This window comes from Falco naumanni, chromosome 13 (assembly GCF_017639655.2).
Source record: "Falco naumanni isolate bFalNau1 chromosome 13, bFalNau1.pat, whole genome shotgun sequence".
Lineage (NCBI taxonomy): Eukaryota > Metazoa > Chordata > Aves > Falconiformes > Falconidae > Falco > Falco naumanni.
In genome coordinates, this window is record NC_054066.1 from 5,356,698 (window position 1) to 5,379,797 (window position 23,100).

Genomic DNA, 23,100 nt, shown 5'->3' on the forward strand with positions numbered 1-23,100 from the left:
ATGTAACAGAAAAAAAAAACAACCGCCCAAATATCTGATTAACAGTATTGAAATATGCTCCCACCATATTCAAGATGCACAGGAAGGGGGAGGAACTCCTCCCACAGATCCAGGCACTAGAGGAAAGAACCCTGCAGAGCTCAGTGCTGAGACACAGGATGCAGCTTCCCTCACTGCTTCTGAAGTTTCTTATCTTCTGACTCTTCTTGGCGCGAAGCTGAGAAGCTCCCTGTAGCAACAGGCTGTGAAAACACTCTGACATGAGGCAAACGGATCCAACATTCATTTTTCTATTCCTCCCCCTTCTCACAGCCAATGACCTGTCTTGGGGGAAGTGCAAGGTGGCCTGGCAGCAGCAGAAAACACACTAGGCATGAAATCCACCAATACTACTAACTTCTACCATCTAAGTTCACTTTCATTAACTTTCCAAATATTACCCTTTTCCAGGTGTTCAGGAGGAAATAGCTGGCTACAGTCCCTGATGTTTCCAGCTACAATATTCAAATGGAGAGCACAAAGGATGAGGTTAATTTTTTTTCCTACTATTTTCAGAATAGTTCTTTGTAGGAACACGCAAGATCTCACATGAACTAGAAATAGTAAAAAGGACAGAGCAGGGATGTTACTGCTCTGCAGTGGTGCTAATCAGTAGCATACAAGCTATGTAGGAGGCAGCTATTGTAACTGGGGATCCTATCGTGTGTCATGTTCAGCAATGCTCTGTGTTAAAGTCCAAATGTTGACTATTGTTCTGCATAATTCTTTCAATACTGGCTCAAAACAACAAACCCAACAGCTGTATGCCTTCCAACTGGAGCTAAGAAGCTGAAGAACAAATATTATTAACGCCTGAATGCTGAGAACAGGCCCCTTCCTTTCTCACTCATCGTCCTTCTGATCCTTCTGTACAAAGCTGCTCTGCTATGGATGTGTCAATACAACCATTTCCATGACAACAGCCTAGGATGCACCAAATATAGACATCTGACTTCAACAAACAGAGAAGGAAGAGACACATGACTAGAGGGCCGTCCGCTGCACTGCATTTAAACCCAGTCCCCTCCTTACAGCCACAGGCAAACACTCAGAGAATAATTGATGGTAGCCCTTTGAGATACTAGTGCTCTGGGCTGTTGACCACCACATTTCTGCCACCTATGCCCTCTCCTGCTGCAGAAGGGAGGGAACCAGCTGCCTGGCTTTACCCTACATTCTCCACAAACAGCTGAGTATTAACTGCTGATGAAGGAAGGTTTAAATTTAGTTTCTCACCCTCATTTTGAAAGAGTTGAGGCTCATACAATTGTTTCATTTTACCAGCTCTGCTTTGCGGGTTGAAAACTCTGGGAGAAGCAAAGAACAGACCGCTTCCAAAGTCACATCAGAAGGACTTGCCAGCGTTTTCCTTCTTCTCATAGCCAAGTGAGGTTCACAGAGTGACAAGGCCTCCTGCAGAGCACCACCAACAGCATCACCCGCTGAAGAAACCCTATTACAGTACAGGACCTGACCCGAGGCCCTTCCCGCACAATACACTGCATGTTATAAGACAATACACAAGCATCCTGCTCTTCTGGCTGTAGGCCTTTAAGTAGTAAATATAATTCCGACACAACTAGAGCTCAATAACGTGCAAATTGCTTGGGCTTTTAACGTCAATCCATTTAAAATAGTGAATAGGTAAATACAGCTACTGTTAAACTCTGACAATCCACTAAGGCACTCCCAGTCACGTGGCACTCAGCTCCTGGATCCGCGCTACGCAGGGAGCCAGGAAATTCCAACCTGCAGCAGGATCAGAGCTCTTTCTATGGCCCTTGTAGGGTACTTGAAGCAATGTTTTTGGTCTATGGCCCAGCTCTGTTTTCCTTTTGATTATCTTACAGACAGCGCTTAGCAACCAACACAAGCTTGTCCCTTGTATTTAGGCTTTGTAGAAGAGGAAAACAGAGCAGGGATGAAGCTAATGTGCCTGCGTTACTGAGTTAGTAATTGCTAAAACCCCTTTTCCTGCAGCATTCCTACCTACTTCCAGAGTCTCTTCCAAGAAACTCCCGAAGTCTTGCTCCCTCAGGTGTTTTGACAAGAAGCAAGTAGCCTGGATCAGTGTTTACAGGAGAAAGTTCTGCTTTAACTGCAATGCTTTAAATTGTGTAAGAACAATTGCTAGCTCGAAATCCTTTGTGTACCACAGGCCAGGCAACAAGGGAGGACATTCACAGCCGAGGGATGCTGCGTTTAAACTGGGTTATCCATGGAACTTATTCACAAGTGCTCATTCTAACAAGCACACTGGCTTCTCACATAAGTTTCTGGGATTAATAATTACAGTGCTGCAGCAGTGAAACTGTAGGCTGTTGTGTCCAATATGGTAGGCCCCTTCTGTGCCATGACTTGTTACTTACTGAGTGCTATAAATAGAGAGGCTGAATGAGTTTCAGTGTATATAGTACAGAAACCACATACAAGGCTCAATCAAGGAGCACATAGACTCAGTGCTTTCTAGAGATACTTCAGACAAGGCTTTACCCTTGCATAAACTATTTGTGTGCAGATCCCTTTCACATGCACACCGAAGTCTGGCCTGGCATATGCCAGAGGCCATGACACAGCTAGTATCTGACATAACTCTCAGAAAAGCAAAACCAGCACTGACCAGGTGTTCTCTCTCCCACTTCCCACTGGCACGCTCGGCAAGTGCAGAAACATGCAGCAAAAGGCCACAAAAAACCAAACCCACAAACAAACAAAATACCCCACACCATGCAATTCACAGCCTATGAGAATCAAACACCATCTTTGAGCTTTAGGTGTCAAAGGCTGCAGAAGCACATGTCACCAATGAACCATCAGCTACAAGATCTGCAGCTCCAACCTGCCTGGTCTCTACAAAGGTTCCTCTCCAACTATGGGTTCAACTGATCAATAAGCAGCAACTTGTGATGCCTGCAGTGATCCAACAGCCAGCAAAGCCTGGCCCTGAGTACCCAGGTAGGAACATTCACCTCTGCTTTGTGTTTTCAGAAAAATTCATCTACTTGCCTCCTTTGCCAAAGAAAGCACTTGAAAGATAAAGCTTCAGATGTGATACCAGGTGCTCTCCTACCCAGAGGGAGAAGGATGATTCTTAAGGTTATGAGGACTCAGAAAACCCCAGCATATTAAACTCAGCCAGGACTCAGGTGGCTGCCAATGCAAACAAGACTGCAAGGAAAATACAGAAGTACTGGACCGGGTCCAGCAGAAGACCAGACATAATTAAGACACTGGAGCACCTGACACACACACAGAGACTGGGCGAGCTGGGATTGTTCAGCCTGGAGAAGGCTCAGGGGGATCTTGACTATGTGTGTACACACCTGACTGGAGGGGGCACAGAAGGCAGAGCCAGACTCCACTCAGTGGTGGCCAATAAAAGTACAAGAAGAAATGGATACAAACTGAAATACAGTAAATTCTATTCAAACATAAACCTTTTTTTACTGTAAGGATGGTCACAGCCTGGAACAGGTTGTCCAAAGAGGTAATGGAGTCTCCATTCCTAGAGATACTAAAAATTCAACCAGCCACCCATTCTGGGTGACCTGTTTTGAGCAGAGGGGTGGGACTAGGCAGTCTCCAGAGGTGCCTAAACCATTCTGAGATTCAGAGTGGGAGGGAAGACCTGCTTCAGAAGCCCTGAAGCAAAACTAGAACATTCTACAGTAGGTAAACTTTTCAGGAACAGCCCACTGCAAAGGATGCTTTGGTTCTCCAGGACTCTGGAAACAAGAGCATGATTAAAGAAAAATATTGTCATTCATACAAGTTAATCTCCTTGCAAAGTACAGTGGTGCAGGGGGAAACTTCCACCCCCCGCTGCTGCCTGATCAGAGAAGAGCATAGCATTAATACCTCAGCCAGCACAGTGAGCTACACATGTCAAGATGCGATCAAAAACCTTTGTCATATGTAAAGCTGGGAAGTAACTGGAATTACTTCTGCCCTTATCTGCATACGGTTTGCACTTAGACAAGACTCATTTTCGTCTGAGCACTGAGAACTTGCTGAACTGCCCCTTCTTTGCTCAGTATGGTAGAGGAACTGGGTCACAGTCAGCTGCAAAGTCAAAGCACTGGTGCCACTGCACAGTGAATGCCCTAATAAAAGTGTAAAGCATAAAACTAGATGACAAATCTTCTGACAAGTGGACAGAATGATCCTCCTTCTTCCCTGCATTTGCACTGTATTCCCATAAAAACCAGAAGTCATCCTCATCTTTTATTCCAATTGCAACTGGAAGAATCTTTGCAATCAAGATGCTTTTCTCAAAACTGAAAGCTGAGAAAAGGAAAAGCGACACCTGAGAGGAAGGCAGAATACCAAGATGCTCTCCCTTTCTTTATTCAGAAACAGCCCCACATACACCTTATATTTGGCCAAGCAGTCTTTCAAAAATTGACCCAGCAGTGCTTACACTCACCTAAACTGATGTTTTCAGAGACACCAAGAATCATTTAGATGAGTCAATATTAATGACTTGGCCATTATTAATTCAGTGGATTTTTAAACAATTCTGTTTCTATGTCAAGTCACAGGCTTGAAAAGATGGGACATTTCTTTGTCTTATCTATGGAAGTATATTGTTTTTCTTCAGAAAGGTAAGTTCTCCAGATCAGAGGAGTTATCTAGAGCAGTCTGTCACTAGTGGCTCCCTAAAAGATGCATGAGCTGCCCTACATACAATCACTTTGGAGACTTCCTCCAGTGGCTCATAGATGATGGTCAAGTGGTACTTGGAAGCCAAGTGGAAGTCCCAGCCATCCAGTGCGTGCCCTCATGTGAGCCAGAAAAAGCTGCACGAGCACGGGTGACCATTATACCACCAACTGTGAGCACAGAAGAACAGGAGAAAGCTTGACCAAACCCCCAAATTCAGCCCATGGACAGTACTGACATTAAGCCAGCATGAAATAGGCCTTAGATTTACAGCAATCTAGAGATTGTGGTAAAGCTCAGAATTGTAACCAAAAATAGCCCAAAATAAATGATTTTGCTCTCTCTAAAGAGAGCTGACAGATCCAATCAACAAGTTTCAGTACAGATGGTTTCTGCATATTTTTAATTTATTCAGGCTTTTAAGGCTGATAAGAACGCCACATTTCAAATCGATCCAAATCCACTGTTTTCAGGGTATTAGTAACGCTGTGTTTTCATAATAAACTCTCTTAAAAGGTTTATTGTCAAAGCTTCTTTCAGGCATGCAGGGTAGGTTTTTGCCTTGAGCAGGATGTACCATCAGTGACCTCAAGCTGACATGCAGCTCTGCTCAGGGAGGGTGCCCTCCTGCCAGCGCATCAGTCAAGGCAACAGGAGCTGAGCCAAGCGAGAAGCTGCTCAGCGTTTCAAATAAAAGCTCCAGAATTCATGCTATTATTTCTTTTTCCAGGTCACACTGTATCGTCAAAACCTGAGACGCTTTGAATATATCCATACAACAAAATCTTCACAAGAACCTCATGAGCCCTTTTGCTTGCTGCAGGACTACAAAACAACCCAGGCCCGGAGCTCAGAGCGCCTTGCTCCTGTGTCACAGCACTCTCCAAACTATCAAGCTGCAGCAAGGTCTTTCACCACCTCATACCAGCACACTCTTCATACAGTCCCTCTGCTTACTCCTCATCTCACCTCATCCAGGGCATGTGTTCTCTCTCCTCTCTCTGCTTATTCCCTCCTCCCTTTCTTCCTCACCTGCTCTCTCTTCATTGCCTCTCAACCACTTACCAGAACCAGCCACAGCTGCACCTTGTCTACATCAACCAATCCACCGCCCCTGAACCCAGCCCACAGCTGTATATTATCTATGCTAATTAACCCAGCTTCATTCCACTACACTCCTGGACCATACTCCTGCCTTCAGAATCCTTCCGTAATCTTCCTAGTGCAGACACTTCACAGCTGAAACCGAGGTCAGGTCTGAACACTGCAGGTGTATATTTTTCAGATGAACTCTGAACTGACCCCTTCACACAGCACTGAACAGGGCTGCTGCCTTGTGTGATTCCCTGAAGCCTTACAGCCTCACTGTGTCCCAGACTATACAGTATAAATATAACGGTAAGTTACCCCAGACACAGCGATGGAAGGCACGCACACAACAGAACCAGCTCCAGCAGCCCTTGGGAAGCACCTGTTGAGTAGATGAGACTGATTCGCACGGCATGCTGCACCTTATTGCTACAGCTGAACCTTAAGTTTCCAAGCAGATTTTTTTTTTTTCCTAAATTCAACAATTATGTAGACAGCTTTTCCTCCTCCAGACTTGTAGATGCCTTGATGTTTCTAAAGATCCCTGCAAGGAATAACCTCAATGACAGCTCCACAAACAGGGAGGCATGTCCAATTAGTGCATAAGCACTGTGTAGTCTTCCTTTTCTTCTTGAAAGAATCTGCGAACTGCCATTTCTAAGTGTCAGGTATGTGTCTCTGCACGTGCATTTAAGTAATGATCTTGGTTCATGTTTAGTTGAGGGCATTTAACACCTGGCATGGCAAGTTTTCATTGGCAGAAGGAGAGCATGGGTAGCTTAATCCTACCGATTAGAACAGATTATCTGGTGTTAGTATTGGGCCTCCTCGCACATCATCTTTTTGCCTACCTTTTTAAGGATAGATTTAATAAAAAAAAAAAAAAAAAAAAGACTGATTCAAAACTACCTCATGGAAACTATTTCCATTAGCCAAAGGGAAACTCTTGCTATTTCACTCCCACATAGAAATAAATCTCTACCAGCTGAAAACGTAGCCAGTCTTATCTTTCTTTATTCTCAACGTGAAATATTATACTGCTTTATAATGTTTCTTTGATTTTAAAGAAAATTAAAGCAAAATCAAAGCTCTGCATTTTCCTGATGTTCCTGAAACAAAACCTTCTTTTTCAAGTTATTGTATACTCACATTTCATTTACCTTCCAATACAACAGGATAGTACTGCATATCTTAATGGTACATTTGAAATAGATTTCAAATTATTATTTAGATATTTATTAGATCCCTTAAGAATGGTTTAGAAAGAAACCTCATCGTTACCCATCTGTAGATGAACAAATTTAGAGCCCAAATCTAGAAATACTTGTTGAGAACCTTCACAGACAGTTTTGATAAGCACATGGAATACTCAAAGCTTAACTAGTGAATAACTATCTATACACACATTCAAATCCAAGATAAAAAGATAATTCAACAGAGTAAGAATGTGAAGGACATTCAAAAGAACTGATATGGATTTTATTTTTTTGCATAGTCAGTCGCTTTTGACACATGAATTGCCTATTCTACTACTACTTGCCAGCCTACACCATGCTGGGAGGCCACAGAATACAGAAATCTGCCTGCATGGGGGGCTGATGCCCCAGAGCTTCCATAAGGGCTCCTTGGGATACACCACATCTTGGAAATGGCTCAATTACTCTAGAAGCCCAGTACTCTGCACTCCATGACAAAAGTGTTACTTGAGCTCTTAGGAGCCAACAGCCAGGGAATCTCTTGCTCTTTGATTAGAAAGCATTGAGAATAACGTTGGCAAAACTCTATAGCTGTTTAGGCAAATATACCCTTGGGGTATACCTGTAGTGACAGTTGCCAGCTCTTGCAAGTTCACACAATGTAATTCAAGAGAGTATCCAGGTGCAAACTATGGTCCTATCAGCTTACACCCAAGCTAATGTCTTGCTTTCATGTGCAGACACACCACTTTACAGCAGCTTGTCTGAACACCATAGCCACTGCAGGCATTCAGCACTCACCTTCAGACTTCTGCCTTGCTCAGAAGAAGTGTCCTGTGAAGTCTAGTCCCTTGTCCCTAGCACTTTTAAGCAAACTACTGAACTAGTTAGCTGGTTTAACAGACCTCAGACTACAAAGGTTTTTGAGATGAGGTAGGATTCTAATTAAATTAGACACCTCCACAGAAAATTACTGACCCTCAGAAGAGGGCTACATTTCTCTAATCCTTCAAAGGTACTTCTCGTGACTCAGATGAATTGGAGAGCAAGACCTTAATAGTGAATAAGCTGAGTTACAGACAAGCTTAGTAAATTAAAGGATACATCCCCATGACAAAGAAAAGGCATGATTGTTGCCTATATTGTTTAACTAACTGCTAAGCAGTAATAGTGAAGCTTCACCCTGTGTAGGCAACAATTATACACATTCTTCATGACCACTGAGCATAAACACTACTTGCCAGCACATGGTATAACCTTTTTTTTTTTCCCCACTGCTTCTTTTAACTACATGAAGTAGGTCCAGATAACCCAAATGAGCAGGCACATGCAACAGTTACTCCAAGCCTTTGCACATCTACCCAAATGTAGAGAAAGGAAGGGTGAGGTAGCCTTCATGGTACCACTTAATTACCCCTTCCATTTACTCTCTTGGACTGTGCCAGTTTCCTGCTGCAAGAGATCTGATGCTGGTAATATCCAAACCAGGTGGCTTAAAGCTGTTTCACTTCCATCTAGAAAAACAACAGCAACCAAAGCATGGATATAACCAAAAGAAGTGTTGGTCTGAAAGACTACTCTAAAAATAACTGAATCTTTGAGGAAAGACAGCCTTCGAAGATGTCATCTTCCTCAGCAAAGGGAAGTAATCACAACCTAAATGTTCTTCATGGGAGTTGTTTTGAGAGCAGAGAAGGAAAAGGATGAAGGTGGTGTACCTGAATGGGGTGTATGCCTGGGGAAATGCCATAGGCAGTACTCACAAAGTTTTACCACCTTCTCCCTGCAAACACAACATCAGCAAAGATGGGAGTGTTTTTCTTCTGGTAGGCACAAGTGGTAATCTGTATCTTATGGGGACATGATAAAAATAAGCATTTACTCCTTTTAAAATGAAACAAAAAAATATCTCAAGGGAAAGTCAACTAACACTGCCCCCCAATACAAGAAAATGTGGTTAGAAGTACTAAATAGCTGAACTTACAAAAAATGGTTCTGCTGGAAACAGAGCTACAGAAACATGATAAGGCTTTTCTACTTACATGAACACTATTTTCTCTTCCTTTTTATGGAAAATCATGACACTAGAGGATATTTTGCACTGAAAAAAAACATTTGAGTGTATTAGAAGTGTTAGGTGGCCAAGTTTACATACACTTAGCATTTACCGAGGTTACATTCACTAGAATGAACTCAACCACTATTAATGTAGATGCCCTCACTATTTGAGTATGATGCCAAGTCACAGTTCAGCAACACTCAACACATTATTCGGAAGATGTACTTTCAAAGAAGAAATCTTTACTTAAGCTTTAGGGCAGCTCATTAGTTCAGCCAAGAGATGTTAATCTTGTAATTCTTCCTCAAAAGTTCAGGATCTCCCTTAGGTTTACCTCACTGTATCAGTCACCATTACAAATGAATGCGTGTAGAGAGAAAAATCAAAGTTAATTTAGCATGGATTGTTTTATCTTTTTTAAAAAAAGAATGTATTGATTAATTGTTTGGAAGATGAGTGGAAGTTATTCTGGCAGGTGACACAGGAAATATATGGCAGGGGCGGGACACACACACCACACACAGGACGTGCTACAATGCAATCAATGAATCCAGCTGAAACAGCCTAGCACACAATTTGCCAAGTCAAGGGTGAAACAAAACATCAACACGCTGTAGCGTGTGCTTTAAGGCACTAACTCCCACCCCCCATCCCACTGGAAGCATTCTGAAACACTTTGAACCTTAAATCAATCTCCCCTTGCGTGACCTCTAACTCCTCCTGACTATGTGACCCTGGAGAAAGAAAGGTCAGTGGAATTATGCACTGCAGTCCATGAGCACAGCTGCAGACACCAGTACCGAGAAGGCAGGGCTAGAGGAAGGAAAAGGAAAAAGAGGGAGCTCAAAAGCAAATCTCTTGCCAAACAAGAATGATGCAAAGATTTGCCACAGCTCTATTACTGGCTCCCTCATCAGCCACAACAATGAGATGAATTACTTGAAAAAAACTTTTCTAAAAACTTTTTTTTTTTTTAAAGCTCTGAATGAAAAACCCTCCCCACCCATAGTCTGTTTCCTTGTTTGTTTAAACGCCATATTCCCAAGGCTAGTAGATGAGCATATCTGCATATTAGGAGCCACAAAAATGTGCACAGGCGCACTGAAGTGTAGTCTGTACAATTAAATTGCTACATATGCACAAATACACAGAGGATCTCTTTGGGAAACTATGGCAACCGCTAGTCCACCAAGTTGCAGTTCCCCCTTTGTCCCTACCTTTCTTTGCTCTTCTAGTCCTTCCCAACTTGGACAAGCAAAAGAATAAACAACAGTATTAATGAGGTTGGGATTGGACCTGCAACAAAGGAGCTGGAAAAGCAAAGAGACCTACTCACAAGCTTGAATCTGGAAATGTTCTAAAGGAAACAAACTTTTCAGTAGAGCTGTACAACAGTGATGAATGGGATATAGACAGCATGAACCTGGGATACAAAATCTCGCCTAGGAAACCAGGGTTAGAGTGCCCATAATGCCATTGAATCACTTGCTGGAGCACTGTCACGACTGACCTTTAATTTGGATGCCTCACATCTTTTTGTCCAGCTCAGATACTTAAGGCCTGATTTTCAGAATTGTGGAGCAACCCAAGCTCTCAGTCATTTTCCCACTGGACTGTTGACACAGCCAAACATTTAGAAATTGCTCTAAGTATTTAAAAATAGAAAGACTACTATCCAAGTATCAAACTGTACATATCTCTTTTTCTATCCTAAATCAAACTTGGAAATCCTCTCAGGCCCTCTGAGAGGGTTATTGATGCTTATGAAGTCCTCTGATATCCTCAAATGGAGAGCCTGGTAGAACAACAAAGCATTCCCTCTTTTCATGTTTATATTTAGCTTCAGGGAGAACAGCCTCCTCATGTAATGTATATTGACATTTAGACCAAAAATGACGTGGACTGATATTTAATAACAGTAGAATTTTTCCACTTCATACAAGTCTGAACTATGGGGTTTTGCATATTTTTTTCAAGTGGCATTTGTACAGAAGTTTGTGCTGTAACAATGTGTATTTTCTCTATCAGTTCTGTATCACATTTAACTTCCTTGCTTGATCAATAGATTACAAGAAATTCACCTCCAAAACAAAAGGAATCATACTTCATTACTGGTTGCAGAGGAACATTATTAACCAAAGACAGCTTTTCCCGCTTGTGAACCTGGGAAAACGCTACCTGTCTTTTCTACATAGGGGATATCACTTTGTATTCCTGAAATCTCGTGTTGTCAAATATATACATGTGTAAATATACTATGCCTCTGTCTTTGCATGCTCTTGAAATCTAAATTATGTAGAAGAGAAACCCAAACAGTTGCATCCCAATTGTTCTGAAAACCTCTCACCCACCTTTCACCTCCACTTTTCAGTCACTTAAAACTGGTTTCTTTGTAATCTTCTCTGGAGTCTTAGACAGCAACAGACTCGGTGTGAAGATGCCTAGAGACAAGTTTATGTGTACAGTGGGAGAAGAAAAGCAAAACCCTGTCTTTCAAGTCCATTTATCCAACCTTATGGCCACTCCTGGGAATGCAGAATCCCTTCAAAACAGAAAGGGACTGGCTATTTTTCCAGCTCTTTTTTAATGCACCATCAGGCAGGTTATAGTGTTTCCACACATTCATTCTTCCCCACCCCCCCTCCCCCAACTTCTTGATGTGACATGTGCCAAAACGCTGGAGACTTCTTGCCCCTCCAAGGTGAGAACACTGCAATGCATTCTAGTTACCACTACTCTCATATACTGCCAGCTGCTATTGCTCCTGCTGATTTGTTTGTTTGAAGCAGTGTATCAAATTTTACCACCCAAAAACATTATTTAGCCCACGCTTTAAAGAAATCCTGCCTCACTCCTCTGACAGCCAACTGGCCTTGATGGCAAGGAGCAGTTCTCCTACCATGGTTGCCTTAGCTTAATCCAAAGAACACCAACAGAGCAGAATCAAAGCAAAATAAACTCTTTCGGGAGATGCACTGCTTTCAAGCTTTAATCCCAATTCTGACCTCAATTACGTTAGTAGTTAGAGGCAAACTGCTCGGACATCTTTTGCACATGAGAAGACAGACACTTACCAACCACAGTATTTTGAGGCAGAAAGGAGCCTGAAGTGCAGTTATCCGTTTTTATTATTGTATTGATATATCAATACTGTAATTATAAAACTTAATTTGGTTTTTCCCTGTCCTCAGTTTGTCCCCATACCATTTTCTATTCTATTCCCTCTCATCTTTGCATTTCCTGCTAAATGCAGGCAGCATTCACAAAATGACACCATGCCTCACACTTGTGGAAATGAAAGAGCATTTAGAAAAAGAGATTTAGCTTCAAAATTAGTTTTTGTTATCAACCTTACTTCTTTTATATCACTGTATGTCATTTGTATCAACTGACCCGATTCAGCCTGAGAAAGCATCCATAGGAGGACAGCTGACAACAAATCCTCTAGGACAGAGGGGACCAAACTACAGCTACTGCCCCATGTGCAACTCTTGGAGCAGTAGTTTGGAAAAGGATCCTGTGCCAGGGCTACTTTATGTCAATGTCAGAGCCATGCTGGGGATTATTTGCATTCCCTGTTACAGCAGAAAACAAGGCAGCAAATGTTACCAAGATGCAGAATTGCATCCCCTTTCATTTGCAGCCCAGATCTTTTCCCAAAAGAGAGCACTGATAGCCTGATCTCAGCCTGAGCCTTTTTTCCTGCCCCCGGACCCTCAGGACATACTGAAGGTATTTAGTGTTTCTTGGCCACCTAGAAGGTCTGGTGCGTGGGTTGGAAAGTCAGGTAGGCTGGCCACCCTGCTGTAATCCTTCCCCACACGCTAGTGCAGTTACTGTCACTTCAGCAGAAGACTCCAGAGCAGCAACACAGATTTTATTAAAAAGCCCCAAATCTACAGTAGTAGATGGAATTACAAGACCTTCCAATACTTACAAGTATATGCAATTAAAGCCTATTACACAGAACTACACCTAAAATTCTTCCCAAGCCTTGCCTCTAGCTGGTAACAGTGAGTATTTTTACTAAGGAAATGGCAGTCACCGGTGGCCTTGAAGGCACTTGTCTGAATTTATCTAAGAGAAGAACTGATTTGCTGCAACTCTACTAAAAAACTCTCTAAACAGCAACAAACAAGAAACAAACTGAACAGCTCAGAAATAGCTGGCCATTAAAATAATTGCCAGGCTCCTTTGCTAGTATCAGTTGGGAACGAGAAAGCTTCTTTCCCATGCTTGCAGTTGAAACATCCAAACCCTAAATAGGCACATCAGTGATTAAAAACTAGAGTGCCAGATCCAGGCAGGTTGATCTGGAATGGATCCAGGCTATAGGAACATGCCTCCAAAATCTCTGGTTCAAAAAGGAATTGAAAGAAGGACAGGAAAACAGAAACCAAACTTGAGCAGCTGGCTCAAGGAACTGCCTTTCCCTCTTTCAGTACACAGCAGTGCAAACCTACCTAGAGCTCAGCTGCTGCACAGCACCTCGCTTGGACATTTTCTAACAGCAGCAATACTCTACACTGGCATTTACACAGAGAAATGCCAGCTCTAACGTTGGGCTCTGTGTAATTAGGCTGAAATATGAAATGCTGTTCCAAAAGGAAAGGGCAGCTTTGATCAGGTAGAAGCCTAAGCACTATTTCCAAAGCCATTAAGAACCCATTTCTTGCCTTCTGACTTAAGAAGTATATTAAAGGTCTATGTTGTTTTGTTTTAGCTGTAAGTCTGCAGGGGGTACAACTAACAAACAGAGAACATTTTGTTTATTTCTCCTGACTAAAAGATTGCATTTTCTAATTACATACTTTTCCCAGAAGGTTTGATTTAGTCTCAAGGTCAGTACAATATCACAGAACAGGTTGTGGGTGTTTGTTTTTTGTTTGTTGTTTTTGTTGTTGTTTTTTTTTTTCTAAAAAAAAAAAAAAAAAAGAGAAGCCCCTTACCTGTGGCAGAGTGGAGACTCTCCAAGCTCCAGTATCTGGACAGGACGCCTCTCATCCCACCACCACCACCACACACCACCCCGCTGCTGTCTGAATCCGAACCCGGTGAGAGCCCAGAGCTTCCACTGCTACTGCAGTTTTCTCCACTGTGTGCCCCGCTGGACTCACTGGGGCACTGCTGGGTCCTCATGCAGGCAGGTAAGAGGGAGAGCCGGGGGCTCTGCTCTGCTGGGGAAGGAAATGGGCAAAGCACTCCGTAGCTGCTCGCAGGGCAGCGGTACCTGGCAGTGCTGTCTGAGGACTGAGCTGGATTCCTATCCTCCTCTCGCTTGTCTCGATGCATCCTGACATCATAGGGGTCCACTAAGGAGGCTCCCTCTGTGGCAGCTCAACTGCTCTCAGCTGCAGCTCCTAGCAGCTGATTTTTATTAAAGCTGATTTCAAGGCATTAAAAAAGCAAGGGTTGGACAGAGATCTTTCCTCCTAATTTAGCAGAAACGTCAGATTAAAAATAAATAAGTGGGAATAGTAGAATTTCATGCATTTTAAAAATGCCCAAGTGAGAGAGACCTTGTGTTATCTGCTTCCCCTGAGAACTCAAAAAGGACTTAACATATAAACTAATCATGTTTAGAACTGGCTGCGGCTGCTGCTATTAAAAAACTATTTTTGTAAGTCCTTAGAAAAAGAATTCAAAATTAAATCAAAGCCAGAAAAACACAGATTGAAATTTGGGGAGGTTGCAGCTGGGAGCTTTGAAAAAAATCATTTAGCATCCACTTCCAGGCTGTAGACCTGGGTTGGTCCCTATTTCAGTGTGTGATCTTTGTAAGAGACTTCAGCCCCAAGTGAAACAACATTACTAACTACTTTTTAATCAGAAAGTTTTATATTCTTATTCCCTAACACATGAATCAGTGTGCCGCTATAAAAAGAATTCTGAACGAAAACTGGTTTCCTGAAAATGCAGAAATACCTGTACCATTTAACAACAGCTTTGAGACACCACAAAGGTTTTATGATAAAGGACATTGCCAGACTGCCACTCTGCCAATAGCAGATTTGTCAAACTATCAAGATAATTTAAGAGTAGCCACATAGTTTGTACCATGTGCAGCACAAAACATTATAAAACTTCTCATGCTAGTTACTACAGCAAGTGTAGGACCAGAACTAGACTACTTCAGTGTGAGATTACCCAGGGCAGCTCAAAGTTAGACAGGTGAGACTTTGCAGCCAGGGGTTTGGACTGGAGGAACGGAGTAGCTCAGCTCCACTAGCACAGGTGGGGGGGTGACAGACACCCACGGGTGGGACACAAAGGATCATGCTGGGAAATACCAAACTGCTCCTACCATTTACAAAGTGAATGCGTGCCTAGGCACCCAAACCCAATACTAGGAGCTTCATTTCACACAAGAATTGAAAATGCTTCTTTTACTATTTCTGTGTAAGTTAATTCTGTCTGAAGCCATGTTCTTATATGGCCACCACAGCATGCTGTGACAGACTTACCCCTTTGACTCTGCCTTACTATCTGTGCAATAGCCAGGTTATTTTATTGCAGTAAAACTTCTGTTTTACTAAGTATTTCCTAACAGAAAAAACCTTTGCCCTCCATCACTGCAGGTTATTACAAAGCATCCAACAATGCTGAACCAACTTTTAAGTCGTTAAAGGTTTCAGCTATTCCTTACAAGAGAGGTCTCTGCAGTAATAGCAAAAATAACATTTCTACAGTGTCTCAGTAACAAAAAAAATCTTTAATTATCTTCTGAATGTAGCTACTTAGACCAAAATATCTTCCTCTAATGCCTTCCAATACAGAAATGGAAACGTGTTCTCAATTTGACTGCAGTGGAACCACTCTTTTGCATTGATCTGGCCCTTCCGGGGCCTCCTAGAACTGCCTGCATCAAAGTACAAATGGAGAGAGACACTTCTTGTTCATAATGATGGGGCAGAAGGCAAGTTAAGCATTAACAACCAAGGTGAATGCAGCTGTTCTGTAGATGTGGAGCACAGGGCATTTTGAACAAGGACAGTGCAGCTTTTCTGACAGGAAAGGTGCTAAGAAGAGGCTACAATTCAGTCCAAATTATGCTACATCTGCTCCCTGAAATCCGTGCTTGGCACACGAGAAGTAAGGAAACTCCACGTACCTGTATCTCTCCTTGACTGAACTACTAAACCTGACATTATTTACAGAGGCTCTGTAGCAACTGCCCTTGCCTGGGAGATCTCTGCCCTCAACCTGCTTAAATCACTCCATCTGTTCCTCTGCTAACCCTCCCATTCTGGACTGAATGCTCTTGGCAAATAGCAAAATATGTTTATTCAGTGCCACAGACAATAGTGCTGTAATCCTAGCTGAAGGTGCTACAGAAGTATGCATATTCTATTCATGTGCTGGATAGTCATTTTTTAATAGAATAGAAAGAGAAGAAAAATATTACAAAGCCAGTTTGTGGAAAGCATGACATTATATCAGAGTTGAAAACTGCAATCCATCACAGAGAAGTTCTATCTGACTGCAGACCTTTTTATTTTTGTTTTATTAAATCTACATAGATAATTTTTATCTGTGACACTAGAGAGAGAAGTCAGCTAAAACTGCTGTCAAACTCCAACTACAGATGAAGGATCTCATTGCACAGCCTGATCAATGTAATCAATGTAGTCAAGCCAGCTCGAGCCTTGGACAGCCTGACCCTAAACATCTGCTGGATTTTTTTGTCTCTGTTGGGTTCTCCTGTGGTCTCATAGCTTTCAAGAGCGATTGCCAGAATCATTAAGGATTTGCTAGGATCTTCTTTTATACTCTTTGCCCTATGGAAAGTTTTTATTCGTATGCTAAATCTTTCACCTCAGTAGCTAATACATACAATCCCACCCAACTTGCTAGGACAAATTTTCAGGAACTCAGCCACCATTTGGCCCAGCTTTTAAGGTTGGATGAAAATCTTTGAGTAAGCACATGTTATCAGAGACCTCACAGCACAAATACATGTGGCTGTGGTTAAACAGAATCAAGATTGACACAGCGGATCTAATTTTGCTGTGATTCAGACACAAAGTGAAAAAATACAGTAGGCAACACGACTACTTTTTAGCCACTTGAATTCAATGGTACTTCCATGGGTTCATGAGGATACAACGGCCATTTCATACTACAGCTATAATGATACACTGCTGCGCACTTGCATACCACTTTTTTCTGTGTCCCTTCAAGAACTAAAATGACAAAAATGGAATAAATAGCTCAGCTTGTTATTTCGCTGAACTACAGGACTGCTAAATATTTATAAGACATAATGAAATCCTGTTATTAAGCTAATATTTTCCCTCTTGAATAGATTTCTCCAGTGGCTGTCAAACATCTTCACATTAACTGTTGCCAAGTGTGAGCTTAACAGCCCATCTATAGCTGGGAAAAGAAGATGAAAGTTGGCCACGTGATGTTGAGTAAACAAACAGTCCCTCTGCCTCTGAGAAATACTTTCCGCCATACCAGTGAGGCCAGAGAATAACTCGGTATCACTAAGTGGTCAGTGTTTTCCAGACTATCCACAAAAGATTCAGCCTCTGAGAACTTGGCTTGCCTATCCTTACAGCTTGTGTGAGATTTCCAAGGCCACCAGCATGCTCAGCGTCAGTACACATCAGTCAGAATGAATTCATGCCCCTCTGGTTGGCATAACCAACACCCGCACTGTGGTAGAACTCCAGGGCATCTCTTGTAGATATCTGATAGCAGGAAATGGAAAGATCTCAGGCTGTTTAAATCTGACAAGACAGAGGGAAAGTTGCCAAAAAGATTCAGTCTGCATTTAAATAAAGATTTTAAATAATACAGGTTTAAGATCTGTGATACCATGCTACAAACGCGATCTTGTCACACACTAGTTACAAGTTTCTCCCTCTGTGAGGATGACAAAGGCCGAAGGCTTACAGTTGTATGTTCATATGTGTGGCCCTATCCTAAACTTTCACAGATTGTCTGAGAGGTAGCATGGGGGAAACATCTGGGAGAAGGTGTAACAAGGGCAGGCACAAGAATAGAAAAGTCTCTAGCTGAGAAGCACAGACAGCAGCAAGAGTAGGGACTTCAAGGAACTACACCTCTAACTCTCAGACAACTGCCTGTGTCACCTTGTGACTGTCCACTGCTGAAAAGTCCCTTTAAAAAAGCTCAGAGATGACAGCACCTCCTCAGAAGAAGTTCCCTCTGCTCTACGCCTGGGAGATAGTAGCTCCCACACCCAGAACTGCTCGTCAGCCCAGCTGCTACATTCTCACAGCTGCATTCACTGTCCAAACAGCTTCCCAGACATGTCCCCAATTTTAGGCAACACCTTCAGATTACCATAAACAGATATCAGGAGAAAGATGAGGAAGGAGATGATAGGTAAAATAGCCTAAAGAAAAACATGATGGTCCACTGCTTTAAACCAAAATCTTGCTATTCTACCACTGCTCACTCCAGTCCATTTTGGGCTCTTCCCTCTCACCCCTTTCCTGGGGCAACTCCTGGGTCAAAAGGTCTCTCAAGATCTTCAGAGGCTGCCAAAAAGCAGAACGACATTGCCATATCTACATTAAAAGTGGCTTGTTTCCTATGCTGGTCTTTCACTCTAGCTCAGCCTATTCAAACACTGCAGCAAACCAGGCGGTGAGGAGCAGATACATACCGCAAGGTACAAATGAAGATGCGGGCATAACCAGGCAACTAAAGGAAACGCACTTGATCTTCAACACTACCTGCCAAAGTGCATGGTGCAGACAAGAAGGTCCTTCCAAAGTGTTCAAACGTTCCTGATGTTTGAACAAGACAGTTAACTTTACTAAGCTCGCAGGTGCATGTGTATGTGCACATACACATGGGGTTGTTCAGCCTCTACACTTCTTTGGAGGAGGCTCAAGACTCATTCGGTCTTCACTGAATCGGGAGATTAGCACCAGCTCAGCTGCTCTTTATTTCACAGATGTTAGAGCCACCTACTGGTTCCTTACAGTTTTATCAAGTGGCTGCTCTGGACAGAAGAGGCGACAGGATGGCAGTCTGCAAAACTTGATCAGCGACAAAAAGCACCTCGCTATGCTTGATCCCAGCTGCCGGGATACCCAAATAACAGGTCTGAGCCTGCCTCATTTCTCCTGGCATAAAGGCAGAGAGCAGTATCAGAGGAAGCTAATGAGCACAGCAGATACAACATTAAAATGAAGATCTCCCAGCACTTGCGGTATGCTCTAGTTGGGAACAGGTTGCCTCATCTAAAATAGCAAGTTTGTGCCCAGCTAAGCTCTTGCCCTCAGGCGACAGGTAGGTGCACCACAGAGGTCTCACAGCTACGCATGGCACCTTCTGGGCTGGGATCATGACAGCCACCCTTTCATACCTGAAGAACTAGAGAGGGCACCGAAATACCCCATCCCCCACAGCCTCTGCAGCATTCCCTGCACGAGGTGACCCAGTACAGACTTTGGGAGTGAGAATTTTATCCAGATTTTCAATGTGGAAGTATATAGTACCACTGCATATTGCACAGTACTTTCATATCCAGTGTCTTTTATGATTAAGGCATATGCTAGGATCATTAATACAAGTAGTTGCAGCTTTAGAGTTAGGAAACTTAAAATTAAATGGATTCATCATTTAATTTTATGTCTATTTTAAATGACCTACAGCTCTGTCAAAAGCAACAGGTATCACAACAAAGCTGTGCAAGAATCAAAGAGGGCATTCTGCTGCACGACTGCTGCCTCAAAGACATTCCCAATCCTTACACTGATCCAACAACTTGAAGAGTATTGCTTCAGTAATTCGCAGTTTTCTTCCCTTCCACATCCTACCACAGGAAGTACACATGCACACACTGATCACCTCTGAAATGCTTCACGTGAAGCCCAGCAGCAGCAGCTAGCAGAGATGGCTGTGGTAGAAGCATTACAGCGCTTCCTCTGTTGGTCAGTTTTCTCTCCCAGGAGCCTGGTTTTGGTGGTCAAAAAGGGGTTCTGCTGTATTTGATTTGTTTTGCTACATTTACACAGAAATTCTTGATGCCCAGGCTTAGGCTGTGGTATCAAATTCACTTGTACCTACCTCAGGATTATTGTAGGAATTGTAGATGATTCAGATTTCATGCCAAATTCTAGATGGCATATAAACACATACAGCACTACCGCCTGGGCAATCTACATTTACTCCCCCTGTCCACTCTCCAAAATTCATATATATATTTTTTAAATCCCTCAGGTCCCTGTTGGGAACTATCATGAAATTTGTATCAGCTCAGACTCAGAATTTACTTCTATGACAGCGGCACTTAGGGATTTCAGCTAACGTCAGAGATGCATGGACAACTTGACAATGATAAGTTTCCACCTGGGATTTCCAAGGAGCAAAGCTGCATCTTTTTCAGTTCTGCCAAGGAGCTGGTCTTAAGTGTTGGGGCAACACCAGATGCTTGTGACAGCAAGTGATCAAAGCCCTCAGTGCTGAGAGAGCAGAGGCAGAGCTCTTGACATCAGGATAGTAAGTAGTTTGTTTTCTTATTTCCAGATCAAATCTCATGACTCTGTGTACAAGTTGTACGAAGTGTCAGAAAGTAAACCAGTTATGCTTGGCAAAATATTATGAACATTCACCTCTGACATAATTAGCACAATGTTATGGTCCCTTAATTAGATAATTCCAGTAGTGTTTAATCGATGGTACAAAGAGACTTTCTAAGGGAGAAATGGCCGCTTAGCACCCAACTGTGGTTGGCTTTTCCTGGCTTGATTCTTACCCACCAAACAACTCCTCTCCAGTCTGCTTTTCTTGTCCCACTCCAAAGTGCTATGATAGAGATATCTGCAAGGTTTGGGCAGGCACTGTCAGATGGAGAATTTAAAAACCTGGCAAAGATACGTCTGTTTAATAATCTGCGTGACTTACATTTTAATTCTGAGAAAGCATCAGTCATTGGAAAGGAAGCAGACATGATAACTTCATACACATTCCTCATAAAAATACAGCATACGTGTTCCTTAAGATGATTTATTTAAAGTACAGGAAACTTCTAACTCTAGGGGCTCACTTGGTTGCTTTAGTGCCTAATTAGCATCTTGAGAGGAACCTCACCATACCCACCGTAGTGGTCTCCAGCAAACAAAGGCAGAGAGTCTGTTTCATCTGCAGAAACCTAATTCCAAGTTTGTGATATATATGACATCAACCTAGATGAGACAACACAATGTTTCTACGTCAAGCAAACTACCATCACCATTAGTGATCTTTTCTCTGCTAAAAAGCTGACCACTGCCTTTAAACAGCACCCTGGTTATTCACTCAGGGAGAAAACAAACAAGAATATGAAAAGCACATGAAAGAATTAACTCTAAAGCAGATTTCTGCTCAGGCATGGATGCAGCATTCAACATAAATAGATTAGAATGCTTATCACATAGTTTCCATACTCAATACACCAAAGCTAAATTCTCTCAAAATTTATGTCCAACTAAGACTAGTGTACACACCAGGAGAGATGTGCCGTTTCCAGCCCACGCAGTCTAAGCCTGTCGGAGTGCTCTGGGAAAATGGGTGCAGTTTCAGTGGTAGGATGTCAAAGGCAACAGCAGATGTGATGGACGGACTTCTTCCAGCCTGCAACAAGAGTGGGAAAACAAAGACAACAAACATTAAACTTAGTTGCCCTGCAGGACAAAATACAGTATTCATCACTGAGCATCTCTTTCCACCTCTGATGCCTGCTCATGTAAGTAGTACATTAGTAGACATGTGAATGATTATGGCTAGAGCGGTTAGAAAACAGTGAGAAGGCAGGGAAAACTGAAAGGAAATAAGAAAAGAAGAAACAGATAACCAAGTACTGGACTCATACTTCACATACTACCACATATACCTACATTTATAGAAAGTTTCGCTCCTTCTTATGAAGTGTATCTAGCGAGAGGGGGAAGCATATCACTCCAACAAGTCATCCCCTCAGCTACAGAGCCCTTTCCTACAACTTTATGACTAAATTCCTGTTCTGGAATTTTACACTTAAATAAAGCTTTTCCCTTCAGAGATTTATTGGTATCAGTCCCCAGCCATACAGGACATGGATAACACAACATTCTTTCCTTCAGTTAAAGGTATAAATAAGATAACTCTCTCTTTTCTTTAAAAGACTTACATAACTTTACAAAACTTTGAAAGCTCTGTACCATTGCCAGATCTCATTGAATTAATAACTTCTGCTGGTTTAAGGGGGGAAACATACAGATACATACACACAACTCATGACCTCTAATGCCTCAATAAGTCAGGCTTAAAATAAACAAAAATACAAGATTATTTTTTTTAAGGAATCAAAATCATACAAACCACTGTCACAAAGATACTCCACCCATACACAGACCAACGCACTCTCTCACGCAGACATTCACTGAAAGACTTTTTAAAGAAGATTTATCAACAAAATCCAAAATGTAAACAAGCTTGTTCTCCTTTTCTGTGTCAAACCCAGTATTTTCTGCCAATCTTGACACACCAACAAACTTTCAGTATTTTCTGTCTCCTCTCATCCACCCTGAAACAGATGGGGAAACAAGACCAGCATTCGCCTGCTACTTCACCAGGGAATCACAAGATACTGGGCAAGATACCACAAGAATACAGATCATCTGACAATGAGCAATACAGATTGTAGTCAAAGTCACTGAAACTTGTAGTACTTAATGCATATATGCTTTTATTCCTTTTTTTCCTTCTCTCTTTTCTCCCCCGTACCGCCTAGAGCTGGCACACACAGAAAATACCAGTAACCACAAGTAACTGGGAGATCAGCTGGTCAGTAAGCATCGGTCCCATGGGTGTAGCCATTTTTCTTCTGTGTACTGTTACCACCTGTTCCTTTTGCTGCTGTGACATTCAGTCACAACATATCCATCCTTCACTGAACCTAAAGTTTGGTATATTGGCATCCAGTACTCTATCTGGGATCTTTCCTTCCCCCTACCAGCCCACACTATGTCCCATCAGCACAGGGTCTGCTGACTAGCCTTAACACTGAAGCCTCTTCGTTAGAAGGTGGCGATTAGTCAAAACATCCTTCCA

At 42.4% G+C, this 23,100-nt stretch overlaps 1 protein-coding gene across 4 annotated transcripts in view; it reads right to left on the reverse strand.

The window, feature by feature from the left end:
- Nucleotides 1-23,100, reverse strand: part of ARHGEF4 (Rho guanine nucleotide exchange factor 4) — a 228,225-nt gene that overhangs the window by 89,028 nt on the left and 116,097 nt on the right. For 3 of the 4 annotated variants that reach the window (XM_040613912.1, XM_040613914.1, XM_040613913.1), the window contains one exon: nucleotides 21,516-21,642. In XM_040613912.1, the coding sequence (XP_040469846.1) occupies nucleotides 21,516-21,642 (127 nt within the window). Of the gene's footprint in view, nucleotides 1-13,994; nucleotides 14,338-21,515; nucleotides 21,643-23,100 lie in introns of those variants that run through there. The other variant, XM_040613915.1, reaches the window with a different exon arrangement.